The sequence below is a fragment of the Cupressus sempervirens genome, chromosome 3 (assembly GCF_028749045.1).
Source record: "Cupressus sempervirens isolate cs-2001-9-10 chromosome 3, ASM2874904v1, whole genome shotgun sequence".
Lineage (NCBI taxonomy): Eukaryota > Viridiplantae > Streptophyta > Pinopsida > Cupressales > Cupressaceae > Cupressus > Cupressus sempervirens.
The window spans coordinates 39,742,445-39,764,896 of NC_143120.1; the positions used below are offsets into that span (position 1 = coordinate 39,742,445).

General features: G+C 35.5%; 1 protein-coding gene and 1 long non-coding RNA gene across 2 annotated transcripts; one reads left to right on the forward strand and one right to left on the reverse strand.

Moving 5' to 3' along the window:
* The first annotated feature begins 3,420 nt into the window (after positions 1 to 3,420).
* Positions 3,421 to 19,608, forward strand: LOC149564682 (protein EDS1-like). The gene is made up of 4 exons (XM_089818231.1): positions 3,421 to 3,573; positions 3,680 to 4,001; positions 15,660 to 16,472; positions 18,832 to 19,608. The coding sequence occupies exons 1-4, from the start codon at positions 3,539 to 3,541 to the stop codon at positions 19,426 to 19,428; spliced, it is 1,767 nt and encodes a 588-aa protein (XP_089674357.1). The 5' UTR covers positions 3,421 to 3,538; the 3' UTR covers positions 19,429 to 19,608.
* Positions 16,774 to 18,823, reverse strand: LOC149564683 (uncharacterized). The gene is made up of 2 exons (XR_016361887.1): positions 17,430 to 18,823; positions 16,774 to 17,181 (listed from the first exon to the last, which is right to left on the reverse strand). It is a non-coding gene; the product is annotated as an uncharacterized LOC149564683 (long non-coding RNA).
* Positions 19,609 to 22,452: the final 2,844 nt, after the last annotated feature.

Here is a 22,452-nt window from a genome sequence, read left to right on the forward strand (position 1 = left end):
ATTAGCTAGGTTGATTACTTCATTACTATATTCTCCAATAGTAATGTTAGTTGTTATTTTGACATACATGAAAGTATTATTATTATTCATTATTATATATACATACATACATGAAAACAACAATGCACTTTCTAAGAGTTTACAATTGTTCAAAAAACTAATGTTTTACAAGAAAATGCACCTAAAGAATTGTTAGCTCAGAAGCAAGAACACAGTGTTGAAACAATACATAAAGTTCTTGACATGAGAGGTTTGCAAGTGAGGGTGTTGACCTAATCTGATGACAATTCTATTTGAATTTGTAATCAACCCAGCTAATCAACAACTAGACCCATTTAACTAGGTTATGGCTAGTTTCTTTCTAAAAATATCTACTATGATATGTTTTTTGTAAAGTTTCTTGCGAACTCTGCCCATTTTTCCTGGTCTGCATTATTTTGTGGAGGATCTTGAGGTAAGTCACTTAGCATTGGTTGAGTGAGTTTTATCGGTTTATTATTTGGATTCTAGAATATGTATATAGCTGGATGAATTTTTCTATTGTGCTAAGATGTACTAAGCACCTTAAGAAAGATCTCTAAATATATGTATAGAAGGAAATACAAAGAGATACCTATTTAGAAGGAAAAGAAACCAACATTTACATAGCTCCCTTGAAGAAAATTATAGAACTAGAGCACGACAACAAAATCATAGAGCAAGGGCATGATGCCATAATGAAATCGCAGAGCAAGGGCATGGAGATCACAAAGGCATGACATGGCAACAAATTCACAGAGCAAAGGCATGACAACGAAATCTTAGAGCAAGGGCATGACAACAAAATGCAGAGATCACAAGGGCACGACAACCAAATCGCAGATCAAGGGCACGTCAATGAAATGCATAGATACACAAAAACAAAATCTTAGAGCAAGGGCATGACAATAAAATGTAGAGATCACAGCAACAAAATGCACCAGTGACAAGGGCACGACAACATTCAGAGCTTTCCACCCTCGTTCAAAGCTCTCCACCCTCTTTTGTGCACAGATCTCCACAATCAAAACAAATGGGGAATGATTTATGTCATGTGTCTATATATATAAGCATCACAATTATGATGTAGATGTCAGTATTGCGATGACATTGAGGACAATTGCCAAAGAAAAACATGAAAATCACCACAAATTAGACCATCGTCATAAATTGTCGTCGCAATTTGACCCCAAATGTTGTAGTGAAAGGGGGAGATTCTTAGAGATTGTGATTGTTGGGAGATTTTTTCAAGAGTGACATTGTTGTTGGTTATGCTTGGCACTAATGTTTTGTCATTCAAGTCAACATACCTATTTTTTAGACAAAGTGTTTTTTTATATTGTTTATTGCATAGATCAGTTCAATGGTGACACCAATTGGTTCACTTGTGCTTGTGATTATTATGGGTTGATATTTAGAGTGTCTAGAGTCTATGTTTTCCATTATACATGGTGGTGAGCTATTTTGGGTGAATTATAGTGTATTTGATGAAGCTTATTACTAATAGTATTTATTGGTGAACTATCTTTGATAGTGGTTCAATTTTTTGCTCAAAAAGTTTAGGTGGTGCAGGCTTGCGATATGTAATTTAGGATACTTAATGGAGACCCATATTCTTATGTTTCTACAATTTTTTTGAGGACTATTTCTATGGAATTTAGTTTGATTGTTGGATAGAGAAAGGGAATTTATTTATTGGTCAACTTAGTTAGCAAATGTGTTTCTTTGATTATTGGGATTATCTATTAGAGTGCTAGTGTGTTGATTATTATTGTAACTAATTCTATATGTGGTTATGGGATCACATTTGTTAATGTAATTCATTTTTGTATTAGGTCCTATATTAATTTGACCTAATATGTGCTTGCGACTTATATATGTAAATGAATTCGTGAATACAACATGCCTATGGTTGGATGCAATTTTTTTGTTGTGGAGCTTGATCAAAGCTAATATTAGAGAAGAGATATGAGTGAAATATAATGTTGTGCTTCAAAGAAATTGTATTGACATAGTCAATTCTTTTGGTTAGTTCATTTTAGTGGACTGTTGACCATAGTCAATTGTTGTTCACTCTTTAGGTTGTTTCCCTCATTGTAATTGAATTATTGTTTAGGCAATGTTGTTTCCCTTGTCATTTTAGAGCAATGAGCTCCAAGTGAGTGCCTGCATGCATGTGCATTCTCTATTATACCTTTAACAGGGTTTTATATGTGCTACTACATCATCTTGTGGGTTTGATCCCCACTGAGGTTTTTCCCTTAATCAAGTCTTGCTCGAGAACAAAATATTAGTGTAATGTGTTGTGGTGTTATTTGCTTTGCATTGCTATATATGTTTCAAATCTCATTGGCAGTGAATGGTTGAATGTTGTAATCTTCTCACAACTGATTCACCCCCACCCCCCAGTTGTGTGCAATGCATTATTTTTCCTAACAATATCTCTTTCAAGTATACCAAAATGTGACATGGTTTCAAGATGCTAAAATCTTGATAAGAATGTTGTATTTTTTTCTCATAGCTTTATTGATATTGTTGTTTCACTTTACAATAAAGCCTTAATTTGTACTAATGCTATGCTCCAAATTCATGTGCAACCAAACAAAATGGTGTTGGAGCTGGCCTATCTCCAAAAGTTATTGGATCATTAGGGTAGTGTACCATATATTGTAGCTTGGGTCCCCTCCTACATTTTTGTTTTATGTGGCTATTCTTCACTTTGTGGTTGAAAGTGAGGCCAGAGGTTTTTAACTTAGCATTTGCAATCCTTAGATCTTGGGCACTTCACTAACACTTTAGTAGTAGGAGCAACTTGACTCCCTTAAGTGGCTTGGCAATTTTAGTAGCAAGGAAATGACAAAAAGATAAAGAAAGAAGGGAGAAATTAAAATGAATGAAGAGTTGTTTGCTTTTAATGTTGCCATGACCTTTTTGATGTATGGAATAAGCCCTTATCCTTTGCCTCCTACTAGTATTTCTCATTTATTGATCCTATTTATTGTGACTTTGAAGAATGATCTTACATCCTACCTTTATATATATATGACAAATGACACAAGACATATAATGTATAAAACACAATTTCAACAAAAAGTATATTTTTTTTAAAATCATAAAATCTTTAAGAATACTTTTTATAATATTTAGAAATACACCAACCAATAAATAGAACTTAAAGAATTGCTCTTTACAATTCTTGCCGAAGTTATATACTTTTTTCTAATTATATCTCCTCCAATAAATAGAACTTAAAGATACCTTTTTCTAATTATATCTCCTCCCATTAAGGAAGGAATGAATTTGTACTCAGCTTGTTCACGTGGATTCCATAAAATTTCAAGCAAGCTAACTTATATTCTTAAATTTCTAATATTTTTATGCGACGTAACTTATATTCTTAAATTTAGCACAATTCCTTACAAATTAAACTTTTTTTATAGCCGCTTCTCTTCTCTACATAAATCGTACATCCAATACATTATGAAACAACATTACAGTTGCTGTCAGCTAAGGAGCCCAAATGACGATGGAAGCCTCACAGTCTTCAAACCCCATGTATATTTATTACATCAGACAGTAGACACCCATTTTTATAATGTTATGTTCAGGTGTATTGTAAATCTAATTTTATTTAATTCGTTTGATATATTTCTTTTCTCAGGCCTGGTGAGACATTGGGCTATGTTGTGGGTAGTGAGCTCATCAGAGATGTTTGGGAGGCTTGCTGCAAAGCTTATAAGTGCAGAGATTTTCATGAGACCGAAATTAAAAAGAATTTTATAATTATTGCGTTCTGCGGTTCTCAGAAGGTAACCGATTTTATCACAGAAAGTGACTTCGATGAATGTGCAATAAATAGCTACCCCCCTCATTTTGAGAACTTTCATAATGACGATGTTGAAAACCGAAAGCCAGCACTGGTGCGCAAATTGTTTCTGGACAAATTTCTTTGCATTATGCAAAGCTCTATTCTCAAAAATAAGGTTAGTATCTTCAGTAAACTTTTTTATAGACTTGAAACTTTTGAATTGCATAAACGTTGTAACGAAAATATTCAAAGGAAAAATTGTGTAAAAATTATGAGTAATACATGTGATTGGATACTTTGGACAATTATTTATATTTTCTGGCTCAGTTCTTTTTTCCCTCTGTTTCAAATTTCATAACTTCTTAAAATTTTAATGTGTCTAGCATATTTAGTTTTCTTGGAGGCCCAGATTTATTTACGGTTTAGTAATATTTATTCTGAGTTCTTTTTCCTTCAGTTTGAAAATTGCCCTGTAACCTTGTTTGTTTGAAATGTACATTTGTTTACCCAACTCTCTGAGTTTGGAAGATGATTCTATGAAAATCCTAATCTAATTATAAAATCCGTTTCTCAAGAAAGAATCACAGTATTATCATCATGCAGTTAACTGATATATCCACCGTTAAGAGTCTCAAAATTTCACGCATTAACATCATGAAAAATCTTCTCGATGGTGCAGGAGCACCTAGGCTAACTCCTAATCCTAGCTCTACATTTTAGGTTTTTGGGTTGTACTGACTTTAGCCAAGTCAGTTGATTGTGTTTGGACCTTAGAAGGTCATGTGTGTTTGCTCCTAGGTGGATTTGACTAGGCTCAATCCATCCTAGATGTTTTTGAGTTGCTTTTGCTTACTTTGTGTTTTGATTGTTAGGAAGCAAAACTAGGGTTATGGGCCTTGTACTCTAGAAGCCTGAGGAAGGTATGGTTTTGAACTTATTTTGTCATTTATGATGTTCTTACATCCTTTTGCATAAGTTGGAGGTCATACATTGTCATTTGGCAAGAAGTTGGAAAGATGTCAAAAAGATGTCAATTGTTGCAAAAGTTGCCCAATAGGTCAAAATGGTTAAAATCATGTGAATTGATGTTCTGAAGGCTAATTCATGCCTACACATCATAAATGGATCATAGTGGACCAATTTGGAAGTACGAAATGATGGAAGTCAAAGTTGGTAGGAAATGCAAAAAGTTGTCAGCAACTTTGAAAAGCTGCTTGACAACTTTTTTACAAGAGAGTTGCAAAGCGCAGGTTGATAGTTTAGATAATTGTCTGAAACCTCTTGAGGAACCTATAAAATCATGAAGGAGACCCATTCCAAGGGTTGGAGTTTTTGTAATAAGTGAATTTGAAAAGTTAAATGCACGAACTGGTGTCCAGTTTTGGCAATTTTCATGTTTTTGATTGCTTGAGTACTATGATGGATTGAAAAACTTCTTTTCTTGTTTGGTCCTTGTAGCTCATGTCCATACAGTGCTTTTTGATTCAGAGTGCAAGTTGATAGGAAGTAGTTTGTTTGTAGTTTTAAAATCATTTGTAATTATTCTGTTTGCTGTTCTGTTTTGGCAGTTTTTGTGTAAAATAGATCCTCCATGAATCCTCAGTTTGGAACCATCATGACTTTGAGGGACATGGAAGTGGAGTCTATGTACAGTGTATATAGCAAAGGAGAGGCCTAGACAAACTGTTTTGCTATTTTTCAAGTGATGCCCTAGGCAAGCCTTCATTGCATGGCTAGGCGATCACAGTGCTAGCAAATGGGATTTGGTGGATTGAATGTGTTAGATACTTCAATCTGAGAGTTGCAGAAGGAGGAGGGATGTGTGAGGAAGCCATGTACCAAAGGAGAAGGTTCCAAGACTAGTTTTGTTATGAATTTCAGCAGACCCTAGTGAATGCTCATTGGAAATGCTTGAAACCCTTGGTTTTAGGCATAAAAATAGAAAAGGGGTGTACGAATAGATTGAGGACCTGAGACCCACAAAATCTTGAAGCTTTCCCAAAAGGGTATTCACAATGGGGGTTAGTTTGTTACCTTGTTAAGAGAAATTTGGAGTTGGAGCCCAAAAACCAACTTTGGAGGCCTAGTTCTACTAGGTCTAATTAGGACAAATTTGTCAAGTTTGAAGGAATTGATAAGAAGACCTATGGATTTTGAGTCCGAGAGGTTAGGGGAAGACTAAAGGCCATCAAGTTGCATCCCTCATTCTATGTTGAAGGCAAAATGTCTATTTTTGGTAAAGTTGTGATCTTGAGGAGTAGGTGGCAATGTCCTTAGGATGAGTGCAAGTTGTAAAATCATTGGTGTAAATAGATGGTGAAGTGTGGAGTGTAGGATAGATACCCTCTTGAGGTTAGGGTGACAAAGGGGAACCCTAATAGGCTAGAAGAGAGCCTAGGTGAGTCCTTAGAGAAGGAAATGACTAGTAAGCAATCCAGCTTACATCACTTGACGTTCCAGTATTTGTTAAAGTTTACTTTGAGAAGAGAGGCCTTTCAAGAATTAAATAAATGTTGTACATATATATACCTGAAATTGTATAAGAATACAAAACTGAAATGTACAGTTAGTAAATAAATAATAACTAATCACAGAAACTAATCTTAAGGCTTGTTGTTTTGGACTTTGGGATGGATTTATTTAATTTGATTCAAGTAGTACCTAAAAAGCCAACATCTTTTTTTGAGAGTTCTTTAACAAATTTAAAACTACCAGGGTACCAACGATCTTTCCATTGAATGTAATTTCTGGGAAAATGAATAATATTTTTCATACTAGTTCACAACATTAGTTGGAACATGTAAAACATAAGAAAACTTAAGTACCAAAGAAATTAGCATGGGCAATGATTGACAACATTAATATTACACTGGAGAAAACACTCAATGGGTGAAAGCTTCATCAAGAGTGAGCTTGAGACTTCTCAATTACTAGATCCAGTCAAATACATATAAAAATGGGTCATTTATGATTACATACGAGCTTGTGGCATTCAAATTCCAAGCTCAACATCCACACTCTACCTACAATTTCATGGAAAATCCATTCTTCCATTTGCTGCTCCAAGTTGTGAACCAAAATGAATCAAAAGCACCAACCAACTTTTTCCTTCGTTTTATATATCCAAAAACTTCAAATTAGCAAATTCTGCATGAATAGTGGCTTAGTAGAGGAAGAGCTATCAACTGCACCCTTTACTCTGCCCCTGCAAGAAAAAATTACGAAACCACCACTTTCTGTAAACCAGCAGCTATGTAATCTCTGGGGAAAATACAAAACTCAGAGGGTGGCTAAGAAATCTCCCTTTGTATGGACCAATGGTTATGAAACGACCTCCTGCCTCAAGCAATTTGGACTGGTTGTTGACTTTGAAACCATTGTAACAAGGAATTTTTATCTTTGACATCTTTTGACTAATAGTGAAAACTTTTGTTGCTCTAAGCAACTAGTTCTATTTGACTTATGGATCACATCTCACTAATAGTAATAAGGCTCTTGGTGCCCAAATGCTCAGGAAGTTATGAACTGTTGATGTTGTCTGGGACCAGGAAACCATTGCAGGGCAACCAATCCGAGCAGCCAATGAAGAATTTCAAAACCTGGACACGCCCTAAAATTCTAAAAGTATTTTATTGAACTGGTCACTGGAAATAGCTACAGCCTATAACTACAATTTAGCAACTGATAAGTATAACTGGGACAATGCATGTTAAAAGCTCCATCATTACTTTTCTTCCCTATTACATCCACCACTACATTCATGCCTCTGGAAGACATGTTCGAATTGCAATATTTGTTTTCGCTTTCATGAGTTTTTCTTTTATATCATCTCTATTTTTTTTCTCACTTCCTCAGTTCTAGCAATTTCTTGACCTATATTTCAATACTCTCTCTATCATTGTAATTTGTGACATCAATTCATGTTCCTCATCATCTTTACTTTCACCTATGGATAAAATTTTCATTCTTTTCCCTTCCTCTTCTTCAGATTATCTCATCTCCTCTCCTTTATATCTTCTAACAACCTAGATGCCTCTAATACTTCATTTCCATCCCATTCCAACTTCTCCCTTGTAAATATCTCTCAAATAAAAGTAATTTTTATAACCCTCCTCAAGGCCATCTCTATCTTTTACCTTGAATCCATACCCACATAAACAAACCTGTCAAAAACCCAAAACCCAAAACAATGTCAACTCATAATAAGGAATGCATGTACACTCACCAAATTCGACAACTTATCTTCCTTAATAACTTGCATAGGTGTGCTACCTGACAATGTCTTCTTTCCAAAATATATATTTTTTATACATGGAGGTGTCCCCGCAACCCAAGCCCAGCGATGACCAGCGGCCGATGCGAGCTTAGGGCAAGACTAGTCCCCCATGGGAAAGAGCAACAGTGCGCAAGCCACTCTCACTAGTTAAACCTGGAGGCGGAATCGAACCTGAGACCATGGGGGTGACCCATGACTTCAAGCCTATCCGTCAACCGTTTGCGCTAGGGGTTGCCCCCCTCCTTTCCAAAATATTAGCTAAACAATGCACTCGAATTGATCAAACTTTCTCATTAAATTCCCAAGATCTCCAATTGATAAATCTGATTAAATATATGAATATATGCTTCTACAGCCACAAAATCTCCAGCAAGAACCAGCAGCAACAAAATGTAGAGATTATTCCAACAAAGTCACTACCTGAACTGCAACTCACAAAACACTGCAAAAATTGAAATGCTCTGAATGAAAGATGAATTCCACTACATCTGGGTTTTGTATAAAACACTTGTACTTCAGAAAACCAACCTTGTACAGCAGCTAACCTTGCTCCAAGAAAATCACACAAATCTGGAAACAACAGCATACAATGATTCCAACGACTATGCACTCGAACTATCATTGCAACCTTGCAAGCAAACTACCAGAAACCTGCTAAAATATTCCAAAGTCTTCAACTCCAATGTAATCCTTGGATGGAATTTTCCTCTGTGACAAAAAGGTTATCATCCTCTGGCCACCTGAAATTTTATGGGTTTTTATCTGCAAGCTCCAATTTCCAATGATTTTTTGTCCACTAAAGAAAGCACAAACACAAAGCTCGGTGAGAGGAAAATCAAAGATGCAATGCTTCAAAATGACTTCTGATTTTTATATGCATAAGGCCCAAAATGAGCACTGAAACTCCCATGCTTCTCTCTGGAAGATTCTACAAAAAGTTGCAATGAATAGGATATGACAATTGTCATAGCTCCATCACAATCATCAATGCATTTTGTCAAAGCTATCATATGGGGTCAATATTAAATTAAATAAAATAATATCAAAAGATGCTACCTAGATTCCCTTGGCTCATCTATGCTAGCATTAATTTATTTAATATTTAATTTGTCAGAAAATTTGAGTTAGGGTAGAGGGACCAATAGGTGATAAGGGCACTAATACATTTTTAATCAAAATAGACCCTAGAGTGGTGCAGTAGAATTGTCATGTCAATGCTTATCCCAGAGAGATTCCTCTAAATTTCAAAAATCAACCGCTCATGTGATGTCACATCAATGCACCATTAAACATCACTTAGTGCATGCCTATTGGTCTTATCACCTTTTGAGATTATTTTGAACACCATAAAATTATAAAAAGCATGCTGATGTGGCATCACACTTGACCATGTGGACTTGAAAACTATGTAAGGGGGGGACAATTGTACGAAAATTGAGAGTAATTTGAAATATCCACATAGGATTTTGAGAAGCCCAAAATTAAGGTGTACACATATTGGGCCCTCTCCCCTGAGTCTAAAAAAATCAATTATTAAATATGAATATTATCTCTAGCTAATTCAATTAACGCTCAAAAAAATACAATGGGTTGGGTTGATACCAGTCCTAAACTTAATATTTTTGGAAAGGAGACAACCACAATCTACCATGGCTAGTCGCCCCAAAGGAAAATGATTCAAACACTAACCATACTAATTTCAACCGTCACTAGCATCTAGAATAGAAATTGTCACCACAATCAGGATAACCGTCTGCTAAAATTTTAGCACTCTTGAATGGTGTTGGATGCTCCTATGTCATTTGAGGAAATCTCATTTGCATAAACTCAATAAACACCAACCTTATTTGGTGGTTGTTTCTTGATGCAACCACGATTATAGGGTCCAATGAAGGACTAACCACCTATGTAGCCACGACAAACAAAATGACATACACAAAGGGAATTCCCTAAAACAATTGCAAAAATCTATTGAATCCACATTTTTAAATGATTACATCTTATCACAGTCCAGCCATGCAGCATCGCACAAAATGCAAGACAAATGACTAGAATAAATATGTCATCACAAATTTATTGAGTTTACAATAAAAAATATTAAATAACTACAAATTTTCACAATGGGATTCATACATTTCTACATGTTTCTTTCCAACAACTAGCACACATTAACCTCACATAGAGCTATTAATTATAACATCTTTATTCAAACCATCTAATACAAGAATTGTTCTCCTCCTAACTATATGGTTCAAATACAGCCCACCCTTGAGCTATTCCTCACTCACAAATGTTTCTTTTCTAGCTTTGTTCTCTTTGATGAAAGTTAGGGATGATATGTTTTCCACCCTTCATGATCCTTAAACAGTTGTAAGCAATGCATGTATAGCAATTAGTGTTACTAGCCTTGGACTCGGCTCAGACTTGGTTCAGCCAAAATTGGCCTTGGACTCGATCTTAGTAGCCAAACTCGGCAAATTAAATAACCCATGAAATTCAAAGATTAAGGATTTTAAGTTTTTTCATGCATCATTTAGCCAATTAACATCAAATACACAATAATCATGATCATTAGAGTCAAATCCATCACTCTTGGTCTCAAGGTACTGCACTAGGTCTCCTTGTGCTCTAGCCTCCTACACTGCCATCACCACTGTCGGATCTCAAAACCCCAATACTCTTCCCTCAACTCTTCTTTCTCTATTCTTTGTGTTTGCAAGTGATAGAATGACCATTTTAGGTCTTACTCATGCTTAACATACCCAAAAGAATCTTAGTTACCGGATTCATGCCCTAGAGGCCGGATCCGGATTCGTGCAGATCCGGGCAAGATCATTGTTTTACACAGTGGATTCGTGGGGATCCAGCGTGAATCCTCAAGGATCGATAGGTTTAAGTGAGTCTAAGTTATTTAATATGACTTTTTAAAATATATTTTTTTGCTTTCTAGTGCTAAAATGACCCTTTTATGCATTATATATACTAAAAACTGAGAGAAATATACATAATATAGTATATATATTAACCTCTGTTCCTAGTTGGGGCTTGGGCAAGATCAGTAATATATATATATATATATATTCACGAATCCTAATTGGGAAAAAAAAAATTGTGAATCCATGGATCGGATTCACATGCCCGAATTGGATTCATATCCCGGATCGGTAACTAAGAAAAAAACAAAAAAAAACATTAAATTTTATTTTTTTTGTCTTTTCTAGACACTTCTTGCTGACTGAGTCAAGTTGACAGGACTTGGCAAATCAGCCAAGACTCGGCCGAGTCCGAGTCCAGAGGCAGTTTGCCTCGTTTTGCTTGGCTCGCCTCAGGACTTGCCAAGTCCTGTAACACTGATAGCAATATTAGGCCTCCAAGATGATTTGCATTGGCTATAAGGTGGCACAAAACTCTAGGCCACATGAAATGTGTATTCCACCAAGTGTAAACAACCTCCAAATCAAATTTGATGATAACGAAAGGGAATATACCCATGCATTGCTCATCATAGATTCCTAGGACCTAATGTACCTCTATAAGAATTTAGAACACAATTACTGAAAAATCCTAGAAAGTGAGCAAAAGTAAATACCATGTACATTTGTTGACTCAATTGAGGCTCAAAAACCACAGTATGCGTAGGTGGCAACCCAAATCTTTTGAATCATGAACATGACATTGCCTCGCATTTGCACAATATACTCTCTAAACTGCAAAAACTGATGAGCATTTGCAGTAAAATATGGGAACATCTTATGCTCCCACATTACCTCCTGACACCAGTCAGCCAAATTTATTTCTGTCCTTGGTGCATTCTCCACTCTCTCTAAAGCATCATTTCTTATCCCAGCTATGCATGGCTTTGTGGAGCCAATACATCCATTTAAGGCACCAACCTTCTTTATCAAGCATCGAAGGCTGCCACAACTATAACTTCTTTGCATTTGCTATCAAGTAGATTTTATTTTGTAGAGGCAAATCATGATGGACTTCATTCTTGTTCACCTACTCCAACATCTCTACTGGCTCATAGCTCAAGGGTGGGAGCTTCCTTTCTTGCGATTGGCATCTATCCTCTTCTAGGTACACCCAAACACAATCTCCAATCAAAAACTTATGTTCTGTCTAATGTTGGTCATGTTGCTTTTCACACCTAGCTTGAGACTCAAATTCTTCAAAATGTAGAGATGTACTTGACAAATCTTCTCAATATGCTGTTCTTCTTTGTGGACCATTGAATCTTCTTTTTGTTTATCTAAATGTGGCTGTCGCATGGCAGCACCCATGAGTAGGGACGGATACCCAAGCGTGCCTCAGAAGGTGAAAATCTTATAAAAATATGAACTGTCCTATTATATTTCTCTATGTACACCAAGTTCTCATCTCATGGCTTTGCATGCTTTTAACTTTAACCCATCAAGAGTCGTAAATGAGTTTAGTTAAATCACTTCCTTGGTGGAGAGGCGTGATCATTCCTTGTTTGATGAGTCCTTTTAGTTGTGTTTTGACTTCATAGGCTTCCAATACTTTGATGGTACAGTCCTATGTGTGGAAGAGGACGATAGGGTAGTAATTGGATCTGATGCTGAATTGCTCTACTAGATGGACCGCCTCTTTTCTCTTGGTTCCCACAGAATAATACCAAGCGAGCTTGTAGGTGGTGTTGATTAAATGTTTGTTCTGTGAAACACAGATCATGGAGATCATATAATTCTTTGAATCTCATTTCTGGATTCAATTGTGTTAGTAGTTTTCATTGACATTTCGGGTCACACTCCATGATCCATCCTTAGGATGAAGAGAGAAAGCATAAGGAGAAAATGACAATGCTTTCTCTCTTCATCTTGAGGATGGATCACGAAGTGTGATCCAAAACGTCGTTGAAAAGGCAATAACACAATCATATCCAGAAACAGCCTTCAAAGTATTCTTATGGATTGTAGAAATCTACGTACAATCATGATCATAGAATTGCTAACATGTGACATGAGTGTAAAAAATTTATGATCCAAAGGTGAATGACCCTCCTAAAGTATATGATATCCCAAATATAGATGTATGGATTCCGAAGAACAACCCCATAAACATCTAGTGGAATTACATCAACTACTAACTCATGAACAAAACCCAGATTGAGCCAAAATAGGATTTCATATTTAATACCACTCCTTGTTTAGCCACCCCAATGTGTAAGGATTTAGGTGCTGCTTCATCTCCAAGCCAGATTCTTCTACTAGCTTTTGGTAAGTCAAGTTTTCTTGAGAACACATATTAAACATACAATCCACCTTTCTTCCTTTGAGTTGTATTTTTATGTGGAATAACTTTCATCACTTTCATTTTGAGATACACTAGTGATGCTTATTTCCTCATCATGACACACAAATTCAGAGTTGCAATCTATCTCTTTAACTTTTCTCACACATGCAGTTCTTTTTTTTTCTCACCATCTTTGGAAGGAGCCAATTCAAGGTGAAGCTCCTAACATGTCTTTTGTCTGCCTATCTTTGGACAATATTTACAATGATGCTTATCCTTTCCCTTTGTAGTGATTGTGGATGTGGCATTTCTCTTGCTCTTCCATTTGTCTCTTCCCTTTTTTCAATTACCATGTTGATGATATCCTCTAACCTACAGCTTTGAGTGAAAGAAGCACATTTTCTTTTTAACATTATCCACATTGTGAGACTAAGTGCAAGCGTTATCAATATCTTGTGGATTAGCCATTAAATATTCCTCTTCAATTGCCCAAACAGCCCATTAATGCATATAATTAATATTTCCCTATCCATGGTGCCCTTTTCAAGTAGAATTGTCTTATTATGGCATTTGCTTGTATACTTCTTCATCTATTGAAGTGCCATTCAATGGCTCTCTCCTCCTAATAGCATATGGGTCATAGTATTTTATCAGCTACACCAAGACTTCTTACTTGGATACTAGTGGTTCCTTTTAAATTTGCAAAGAGTATATTAACATGGATTTTGTACGATGTGTGAGGATAGCCTTGCAAAGGATGTTTTCGATGCTCACTCAACTGATGCAAACTGAAAATAAACATTTGATTGGATTATCCAATATAAAGTTTTTCTTTACCCAAATTTCCATCAAATGGTTGAATATCAAACTTTACTTCATCCTTGAAAAGTGAACTGTTCCTACTCAAAAAGGGATGTTTTTAAACTTGCATTTTGTCTCTGAGATCTGTCGCTTGCTCCTATTTCTCTTAAAAAATTCTCAACTTGTATTGCAAGGTTAAGATTATGTTTTCTAGCCTATCCCCTACTTAAATAGAATTTTGGACCACATCAGCTTTGTACTTGCAAACCTGTCTTCATCTTCATCCATCTCCCTAGCCATATCTTTTTCTATCACTCTCATTATTCTACCCTGCTCTTTGGTTGCAATGTTGGGCTTAAATGGAACTAAATTTCCGCTTCTACTAGATCCTGTCAAGTGACAAAACTTGCAAAAGACAAATTTCCTACCTTTTCTGCTTCAAATTTATTTTGCAAGGAACCTTGCTCTGATATCTTTTGATCCATAAACTTACGTAGATATTCCACAAACAATTCTTCAATTATAGTTTTAGAACTATGGACGGACAGACAATCCTTCTATAGATTGCATTTTCTAGGAAAATGATCATCTAGTTCATTAATTCCTTAGAACATCAATTTGAAAATCATCACTCCCTGAGCTCCTCACACGAGCAGTTGTGAAGACAATGAGGAGAAGATGAAACTGCCAGGGAAGTTATATACTTGTCCACTGCATGAATCAACAATTAGGAAACTGCTGGGGTAATTACAAAACTGGTCCCCATCACAACCAACAGTTTCATCATCAGCCGTAAACATTCTAATTGCTCATCTTTTCTCATAATTTCTAATTTTGCTCAGATGATCAAATCACCCTTTATCACTGAGACCTGACTGGTGGTTTCAAAATCATCATAGCAACGAGTTCTGAAACTTCAACATCTTTTGACTGATAAGTGACAAAATTTGTTGCTCTGGCCAATTTTACCAATTCAATTTATAGATCAGCCTCACCCATCACACTGACTTTGATAAATCAGGCTCAAATCGTATAGGTTATTTAAAATTTGGAAGTTTTTTGTGCCTCACAAACATTCAGTTTTGTCATTTTGGAGATTCCAGTCCAAATACCAATTTTAGTTTAGAAAGCATATTATAACGAATGGCGTCTCACCCAATACCCTAGTTTGATCTTCTGGTCTGCATTTACATTAAAAGTCAGCTGAATGGCCTTGGAGATATTATTAATCTTGTAATTTCCCTGAAGAGGACAAAAAATGTTTGAATAAAAATCACAAAAAATGTGGTATCCAAATACACTTATTATGATTGACAGCAAAAATCTAAAATCTTTAATATTGTTCTTTACCTAATATATTCGTACAGGATTTAACTTCAATTTCTATATCTGCTAATAGAAACCTTTCATAAAAGCCCATTCTAGAGTAAAAATGCTAAGCATAACTGCCATTACATTTCTTTTCTATTGTCATGACCTTAAAAATGCATAACCGTGCAGATCCAACAATATCAGACAGAGAGAAAAACTGTGATCTTAGCTGGTCATTCCTTTGGCGGAGCAATAGCATCCCTTTGGACACTCTGGGCACTAGACAAACTTGATGAGAATTCTCCTGTGTGCATTACTTTTGGATGCCCATTGGTGGGTGACAAAATATTTTCCAGAGCAATTGAACGAGAAAAATGGTCTCCTTATTTCTGTCACATAATTTCAAGGCATGATATTGTCCCCAGACTTTGCTTCTCATCTTTAAAATTACTATCAATCTCCAAAGCCCTGGATCGTCTATTGCCCTTCTGGAATGATTCCATGCAGAAAGGAGATAACCAGCAGAAAGTCCAAGATGGAAGCCACTCATTGCCACAAGAGGATTCTTCGTGCTTTATAAAACAAGTTATTGCTGATACTTCACAATTAGTAACACATGAGACCAGAGCGCTTGTTGTGGGATCTGCTAATTTAGTTGGAGGTGCTGTGAAATACCTGATCAAAAGGAGTCCTTATAGGCCATTTGGTTATTATGTCTTCTGTTCTAGCAGTGGCACTGCATGTTGCATAGAAAATGCAGAAGCTACACTACAGCTGCTGTATTTTGCTCTGGGAAACAGCAGGCAATCTGGAGCTTGTATTATGGAGCACATAGAGTATGGGAAAACAATTGCACAGATATCTAAAAGCTCAAGTCTGATACAACCATGTTGGAAGACAGTGAACAATGAAATTCCACCATATTGGAAGAAAAACGAAAATTTGTCAACTGACGAGGTTGCATTAGCTTTGCAGTTGGAAGCAATGGGAATTGGTGTTCAGGTAAAGTAAGAATTTCATTTCTATTCCGTTACCATTGATATTTCTTACTATACTATGATATGCTACAATAAAATAAGTAAAAATATAAGATCTTTAGAAATCTCAAGGTTTTTTATTTCATAAACAACAATTCTACGCAGTAACCAAATTCTAAACAGAAACGCATACAAGATAGCTTTCAACAGTGAAACTGCCATGTTGAAGGTGAAGCCGACTCAGTCAGCCCAAACAAGATCAGGAATAATTATTAACTCTTCATAATCGTCGAGAATAATAAATGGCAGTGCAAAACTTGGAACCATGACAAAAGAATACTTCATCATTCAAATCTAGATTATATGTTTGCTTACGCGCAGACACTCCGGCATACAGGGACTTTAACAATCAAAACCTCATACTTCTCACTCCTACACACACAACAGGCCTTAATTCATCCAACTAAAGAAACACTTATTCTACATTGTCTCACTGCTTCCTTATAAAGAAAACCACTCTCAACCTTTGGTAGGATATAAAACAATATCCACTCTACCTTAGCCGGAATGCTATAGCTGCTGAAATTGTTTGTTCCCTCTTGCGAAATAAATAATTCAGAGCAGATATGCCTTCTCTGCTCTCTGTAATTCGGAAAAAGCTTCAGCAATCAACCAGTGTTCCATGAGATATGTTAACTGCCAACCACAAGAGACACAGGTTGGGAATGTTTTACCTGTCGAAAAAGAGTACAAAAAAACCATATTTAGGGGGTCCTTGGCCTCAAATCACTGGCATTTAATAGTTATCAGCTACTCCATTACTCACCTTTCTCTTCATTATTTGCCCAATAAATGTCAATAATCCAAAAGGATTAAAATCATACATGCTTGGGATCTTTTTTTAAATGCCCAGATCTTTACTAGCCATAGCTCTAGAAAGAATTATTTTATTAGCTGTAATTCTTGGAACAAGGGGACCTACCCTAAGTGTTTGAATGCCACCAAGAGTATAATTATTTTCTCCAGATCCTCCTGCATCAAATTTAGTCATCATAAAAATACACAAAGTTTCCAAAAACGCAACCATTCCTGAAAAAAAAATACCAAGCAAGAAAAAAAAATGCCTCTAACAACTTCATGTACACAGAAAGTTTATGAGTATCTTAAGGTGTCCTCCTTTTTCCTTTATTCTAATCCTCCATTGACTTCGAGTCGGCAGTTGATGGAGCAGCAACATCTGCTGATGTCTTTCCATAATGCTTTGGCATCTCAGGTCCTCCCTAGTACAACATTCCAGGTTTGGCACCATTAACAATTATTCTCTTTTCGAAGCCACAATCAAAAGCAATAGCTTCCTTTTATCCCGCCACAAGTGAAATAATGCAGAGCAGAACCCCGTTCAAGTCTCAGTTGCACCGTAATGTCTTTCCCAGCTTCATGTGCTGTTATAGACTTGCCATACACACTGATCAATTCAGGCATCATGGCAGCCATAAGTTATCAGCTTGTTAAGATTTTGATCTTGACAACAAGTTAAAGGCTAGCAATTGTATTATGATAGAAACAGAGCATTAAAGGAGATATTCTTTCTTGTAGTTGTCAGTGACCACCATTCTATTAATCTGATATTAAACTATTGCTAGCAGAAATTCATGCATATTGAACCATGGTGTCTTTCTTGTAACTAATGTCTTGCCATTTCATCATTCACCTGATCTACTACCACGTTTTTATGGTTTTGAAGTCTCTTCCACCATCAGATGACTTGACAAACCACAGTAGAGAGAAAACTTCCTACGACTCTGGCACTTGCTAGCTATCATCTTGGTTGAAAAACTAATATGAATGTTTTCAAAATTAAATAAAATTAAACACAAGTACTTTGCATTTTTCTTCTCTTAGATTAAGCTGAGATTAAGCTATGAATTACATTCCCTTCATCCTAAACTCCAATTCACTCATATTAAGAATAATGAAAACATTGAATGGAGTTCCACAACTCATTCTAACTGACATTTCCCCTATATCTGAGCATGATAAAAGTAATATTAGCAATAACTTTGAAACCTAAGCAAAACATTTCTTGAAATGCTCAAACTGTATTGTACTCAAGCCTCATCATAAGCCTCAGAGCATCTATAACATGAAATTGTCTGAATAATGATTCTGCGACAGTGTCAATGCAATTGCTCTCAGCCATATCTCTTCCCTTTACATTTTGTTTCAATTGGGGTTGAGATATTCCAATCAAAATATTCAGTAAATGATTCTTTTATTATTAACACACTCTATTTGGGGGAGGACATTATATTGCCTAGTCTCGAGTTTTTTAACATTATTATTACCATATACTAAATAAATGTTTTTTTCTTTCTCTTTCACAGAATGTTCAAGCATGGCTTGGGTTAAAATCTGTTGAAGAAAAGAAGAACAGATTGACTAAAAACATGGAGGAACAAATTATAAAACTGGATAAGATGCAGAACTACATGGCTGAGCTGGAATTGTATGAAATATCATGTCGAAAGAATGGATCCCCTCGCTACTATGATTGCTTCAAGCTGAATTGCACTAAGGAAATGTCAAATGATCAACTCAATGAAGTAAAGTGGATCAATGCAAACAAAAACAGGCTCAAACTTGCTGCCTTCTGGGATAGAATAACTGATCTATTGGAGAAAGAAGAATTGCCAAATGATCTCTCTAGGCAGGATAAGTGGATCAATGCAGGGACTGAATATAGATTGCTTGTAGAGCCTCTAGAAATTGCACATTATTATCGCCTTGGAAAACATGAAGACTATGGGCATTATATTGCTTATGGCAGACCTAAACGCTTTAAGCTTTTTCAGAAATGGTTGGAGGACAAGGAGAGAAAAGGGGGAGTGCAATCAAAGAAACGATCCCAACCACAGGATTCATGCTATTGGGCTCATTTTGAAGAATTTCATTCTCAAACTCGTGGTGATGACCCAAAATGATTCATAGAACATTTGAAGGGAATGATGTAACAATGTAAGCTTATAGCATGTTGAATATGCATGCCGTCTACAGATAGATTCATTTCAATATAAACATGTTATAATCCAATACATCTATGTAAGTGATAAGGTGGATATCCAACATCGTCAATAAAGTCTATTAGTATTAGCCAATCCAAAGCACTTCCATTTTCTTGCCCTGTATACAACTTACTGTGTTATTGTGAAATTGGTGAGTTTTTCCTCATATTTTATTAGTTTGGGTTTACCATTTTCTTTTATTGAAAGTCGATTGGAATGATCAAATAACCAAAGTGACACGGTAAAACAATATATACAATACACCTACTTGTTTCCCTTAATGACCATTTCTAGTTGTTTGAATAATTTATTTTGATGTAACACTCCAACAACCAGAAACTATTGAATACTTTTACCATAGTTCTAGTTTTAATTCTACTAGTTATATCTGCAATGGTGGAATTTGTATATTTGCATTATTGTTAATTTAATTTGATTTTATATTTATTTCGAGCAAACATTTTAATAAATATATACAGTCATAAATGATATGATGGTGTGTAAAGTTAGATTCATTTTTTGTAGTTCTCAAATCCATTTACACACCATCATTATCGAGTCCTAATATATGTATTTATGCTTAAATGTCCATATATTTCTAGTCCTACCCTATCCATTACAAACACATGCATCTACCTCTTTCGCTTACTTTTCACAATTGTGTATATACTTTCAATTGATTGTCACTTAGATTTGACCATTACATCATTGTGGGGCAAGTCTATGGTTGCCAACATGTGTCTCTTGAATTTAATTTTTAAAATTCAAGTATGGTTGACTAGCCTTCTTTGTCTTTCTGTTTTGAGTTGACTAAACATGCATTTGGCACAATTGATGTATTGTGCTAGTATTTAAACACGTGCAATGCATTAGTTTTAATCATGATGTGCTTCTCTTAATCAAACATTCTAGACCATTGGAGTTATCATGCATTTGACACAACTTGATGTATTGTGCTAGTATTTAAACACGCTCAATACATTAATTTAATCATCACGTGCCTCTCCTAATGCAACATTCTATACCACTGGAGTAATCAATAACCAAACAACTTGTATAATTGCAATGAAAAGAGAGAATTTGTACACTTAGATATTTACCATTTATGATATTGTTTAATTTTTTCACATTGATTTGAGAAAAAGTTCCCTATAACATGAAATTATATTTTGATGTTGTTTCAACTACCACCAATCCTCCTAGAGGTTTTGGAGGGAAGGGATGACAAAATTTAGTGGGAGGAGCTCATTGACCTGACTTTGGTGATTCTTAGTGACAACGCGAGGGAAATGGGGATGAACCTCCTAAACAATGCCCACAACAGTATGGTGGACAATTTTCGGTCTATTAAATGGATCTTCCATGAAATTGAAGAGATTAAGCTCAGGATGCAGGGGTAGGAAAGGCCAAAAGGTGGGGACGGGAATGTTAGAATTAGCAAGTTAGATGCAAGGGTTTCTGAGATTGAAAAAAAAGTGGAAAGGATGGAGAGCTCTCTCCATAGCTCGGCTAACTAGATCCTCAACATAATAAAAGGTCTTAATGATAACATCATTCAACTACACTCGATGATGGAGGAAAGCAAAAAAGGGAAGGAGGATAAGGACAAAGAAGAAACTAGGGTGGTTGATGAGGATGATTCTTTGCAGGGTGAGAGCCCGAGTAAAAGGAGAGCGGAAAAGAGGAAGAGGGAAGAGGAGGTTTCTCCGGATGATAGCCAATCGAAGACTGGCGAGGCTGAGGCCATGGGAGAGCTAGAGCTCAAGAAAGCGGAGTTGGCCAAAGAATTGGTGCCCTGATTGATGCTTCTGGTTTTCTGTCTATACCTTGGCTTTTGGCCATATGTTTTATATTTACGTCTGATGGACGCTATGGCCTATTGTTTTTTCTGTTGCTTGGCTACTAGACCTAAAGTTTTCATAGTTTTTTGTAGTTAACTGGTGGGTTTTAGGAACCCCTGTAAAAAAAACCCTATTTTACTTAATCAAAAACTACCACCAATCCTCAAATATTTAGATAAAGCAAAGCAAGCAATAACATATCAAGTTGAAGAGCAAAAGAATACTAATTGCCAATATGAATTCATAGCACAAGTACAATCAATGACTTAAAATTCATCTCATTGCCACTAACTTATTTTCTAATAGGGAAAAAATAAAATGAAAAATCCTAGCTAGCTTATTGATATAGAAGCTCTATTTCCTAAGTTAACAAAAGATATTCTAAAATTGCAACCATTTAGCATAATTCTTTAACCATCGAGCTAAGTAATAATGTCGATCTTCTTCAAATTTTAAATCAATTATCCAACTACTTACTCTTGGTTACATCTATTTAATTAGCCCAGGTTAACCTCATAATTTTGGCTCGTGTACTTTAGCATGAAATATTTTCATCCACTTCATTCACCTTTGGCTACAACATTAGAGCTCCATTTTTAAAACTTCAATTTCATTATTATTTCTAATTGTTTAATCTAAATAAAATATTTCTTCTCTTTTTCAATATTTTGTGTACACCATTTAGAAGTATCAAGATAAAAGTACAAACCAGTATCACACTTTATAAATCAATCAGCAACACAACTGAAAAATGTCAACTTCTACTACATAAAAGAAGCATCTATATTTTTAATTTGAAAAATGATATATTCAATATATTTATGCTATAAATTTAAGAGCAAAATTTTTATTGTTGAGAATCTAAAAAAAACTTAAGATTACTTAATATAAAAAAAAATACCAAAAATATTTTTCCTTTTTTTTTTCCCAAACAAGAGGATGTAGTTGCATCACGTTTCTACCACAATATTTTTATATTGAAGTTGAAATAATTGTAAATTGTAATAATACTATTAGAATCTAAATGTAAAACATAAGTTTAAGTTCTTTGAATAATAATTATAGTAACAATATAGTAATTATTTTGACAAATAGTAATGAG

Excerpts from the sequence above, each read along its gene's own strand:
- LOC149564682 (XM_089818231.1), top strand. The coding sequence starts at position 3,539 with ATGACGATGGAAGCCTCACAGTCTTCAAACCCCAT. Across the intron at positions 4,002-15,659 it reads GCTCTATTCTCAAAAATAAG|ATCCAACAATATCAGACAGA; the intron begins GTTAGTATCTTC and ends ATAACCGTGCAG. Across the intron at positions 16,473-18,831 it reads CAATGGGAATTGGTGTTCAG|AATGTTCAAGCATGGCTTGG; the intron begins GTAAAGTAAGAA and ends TCTCTTTCACAG.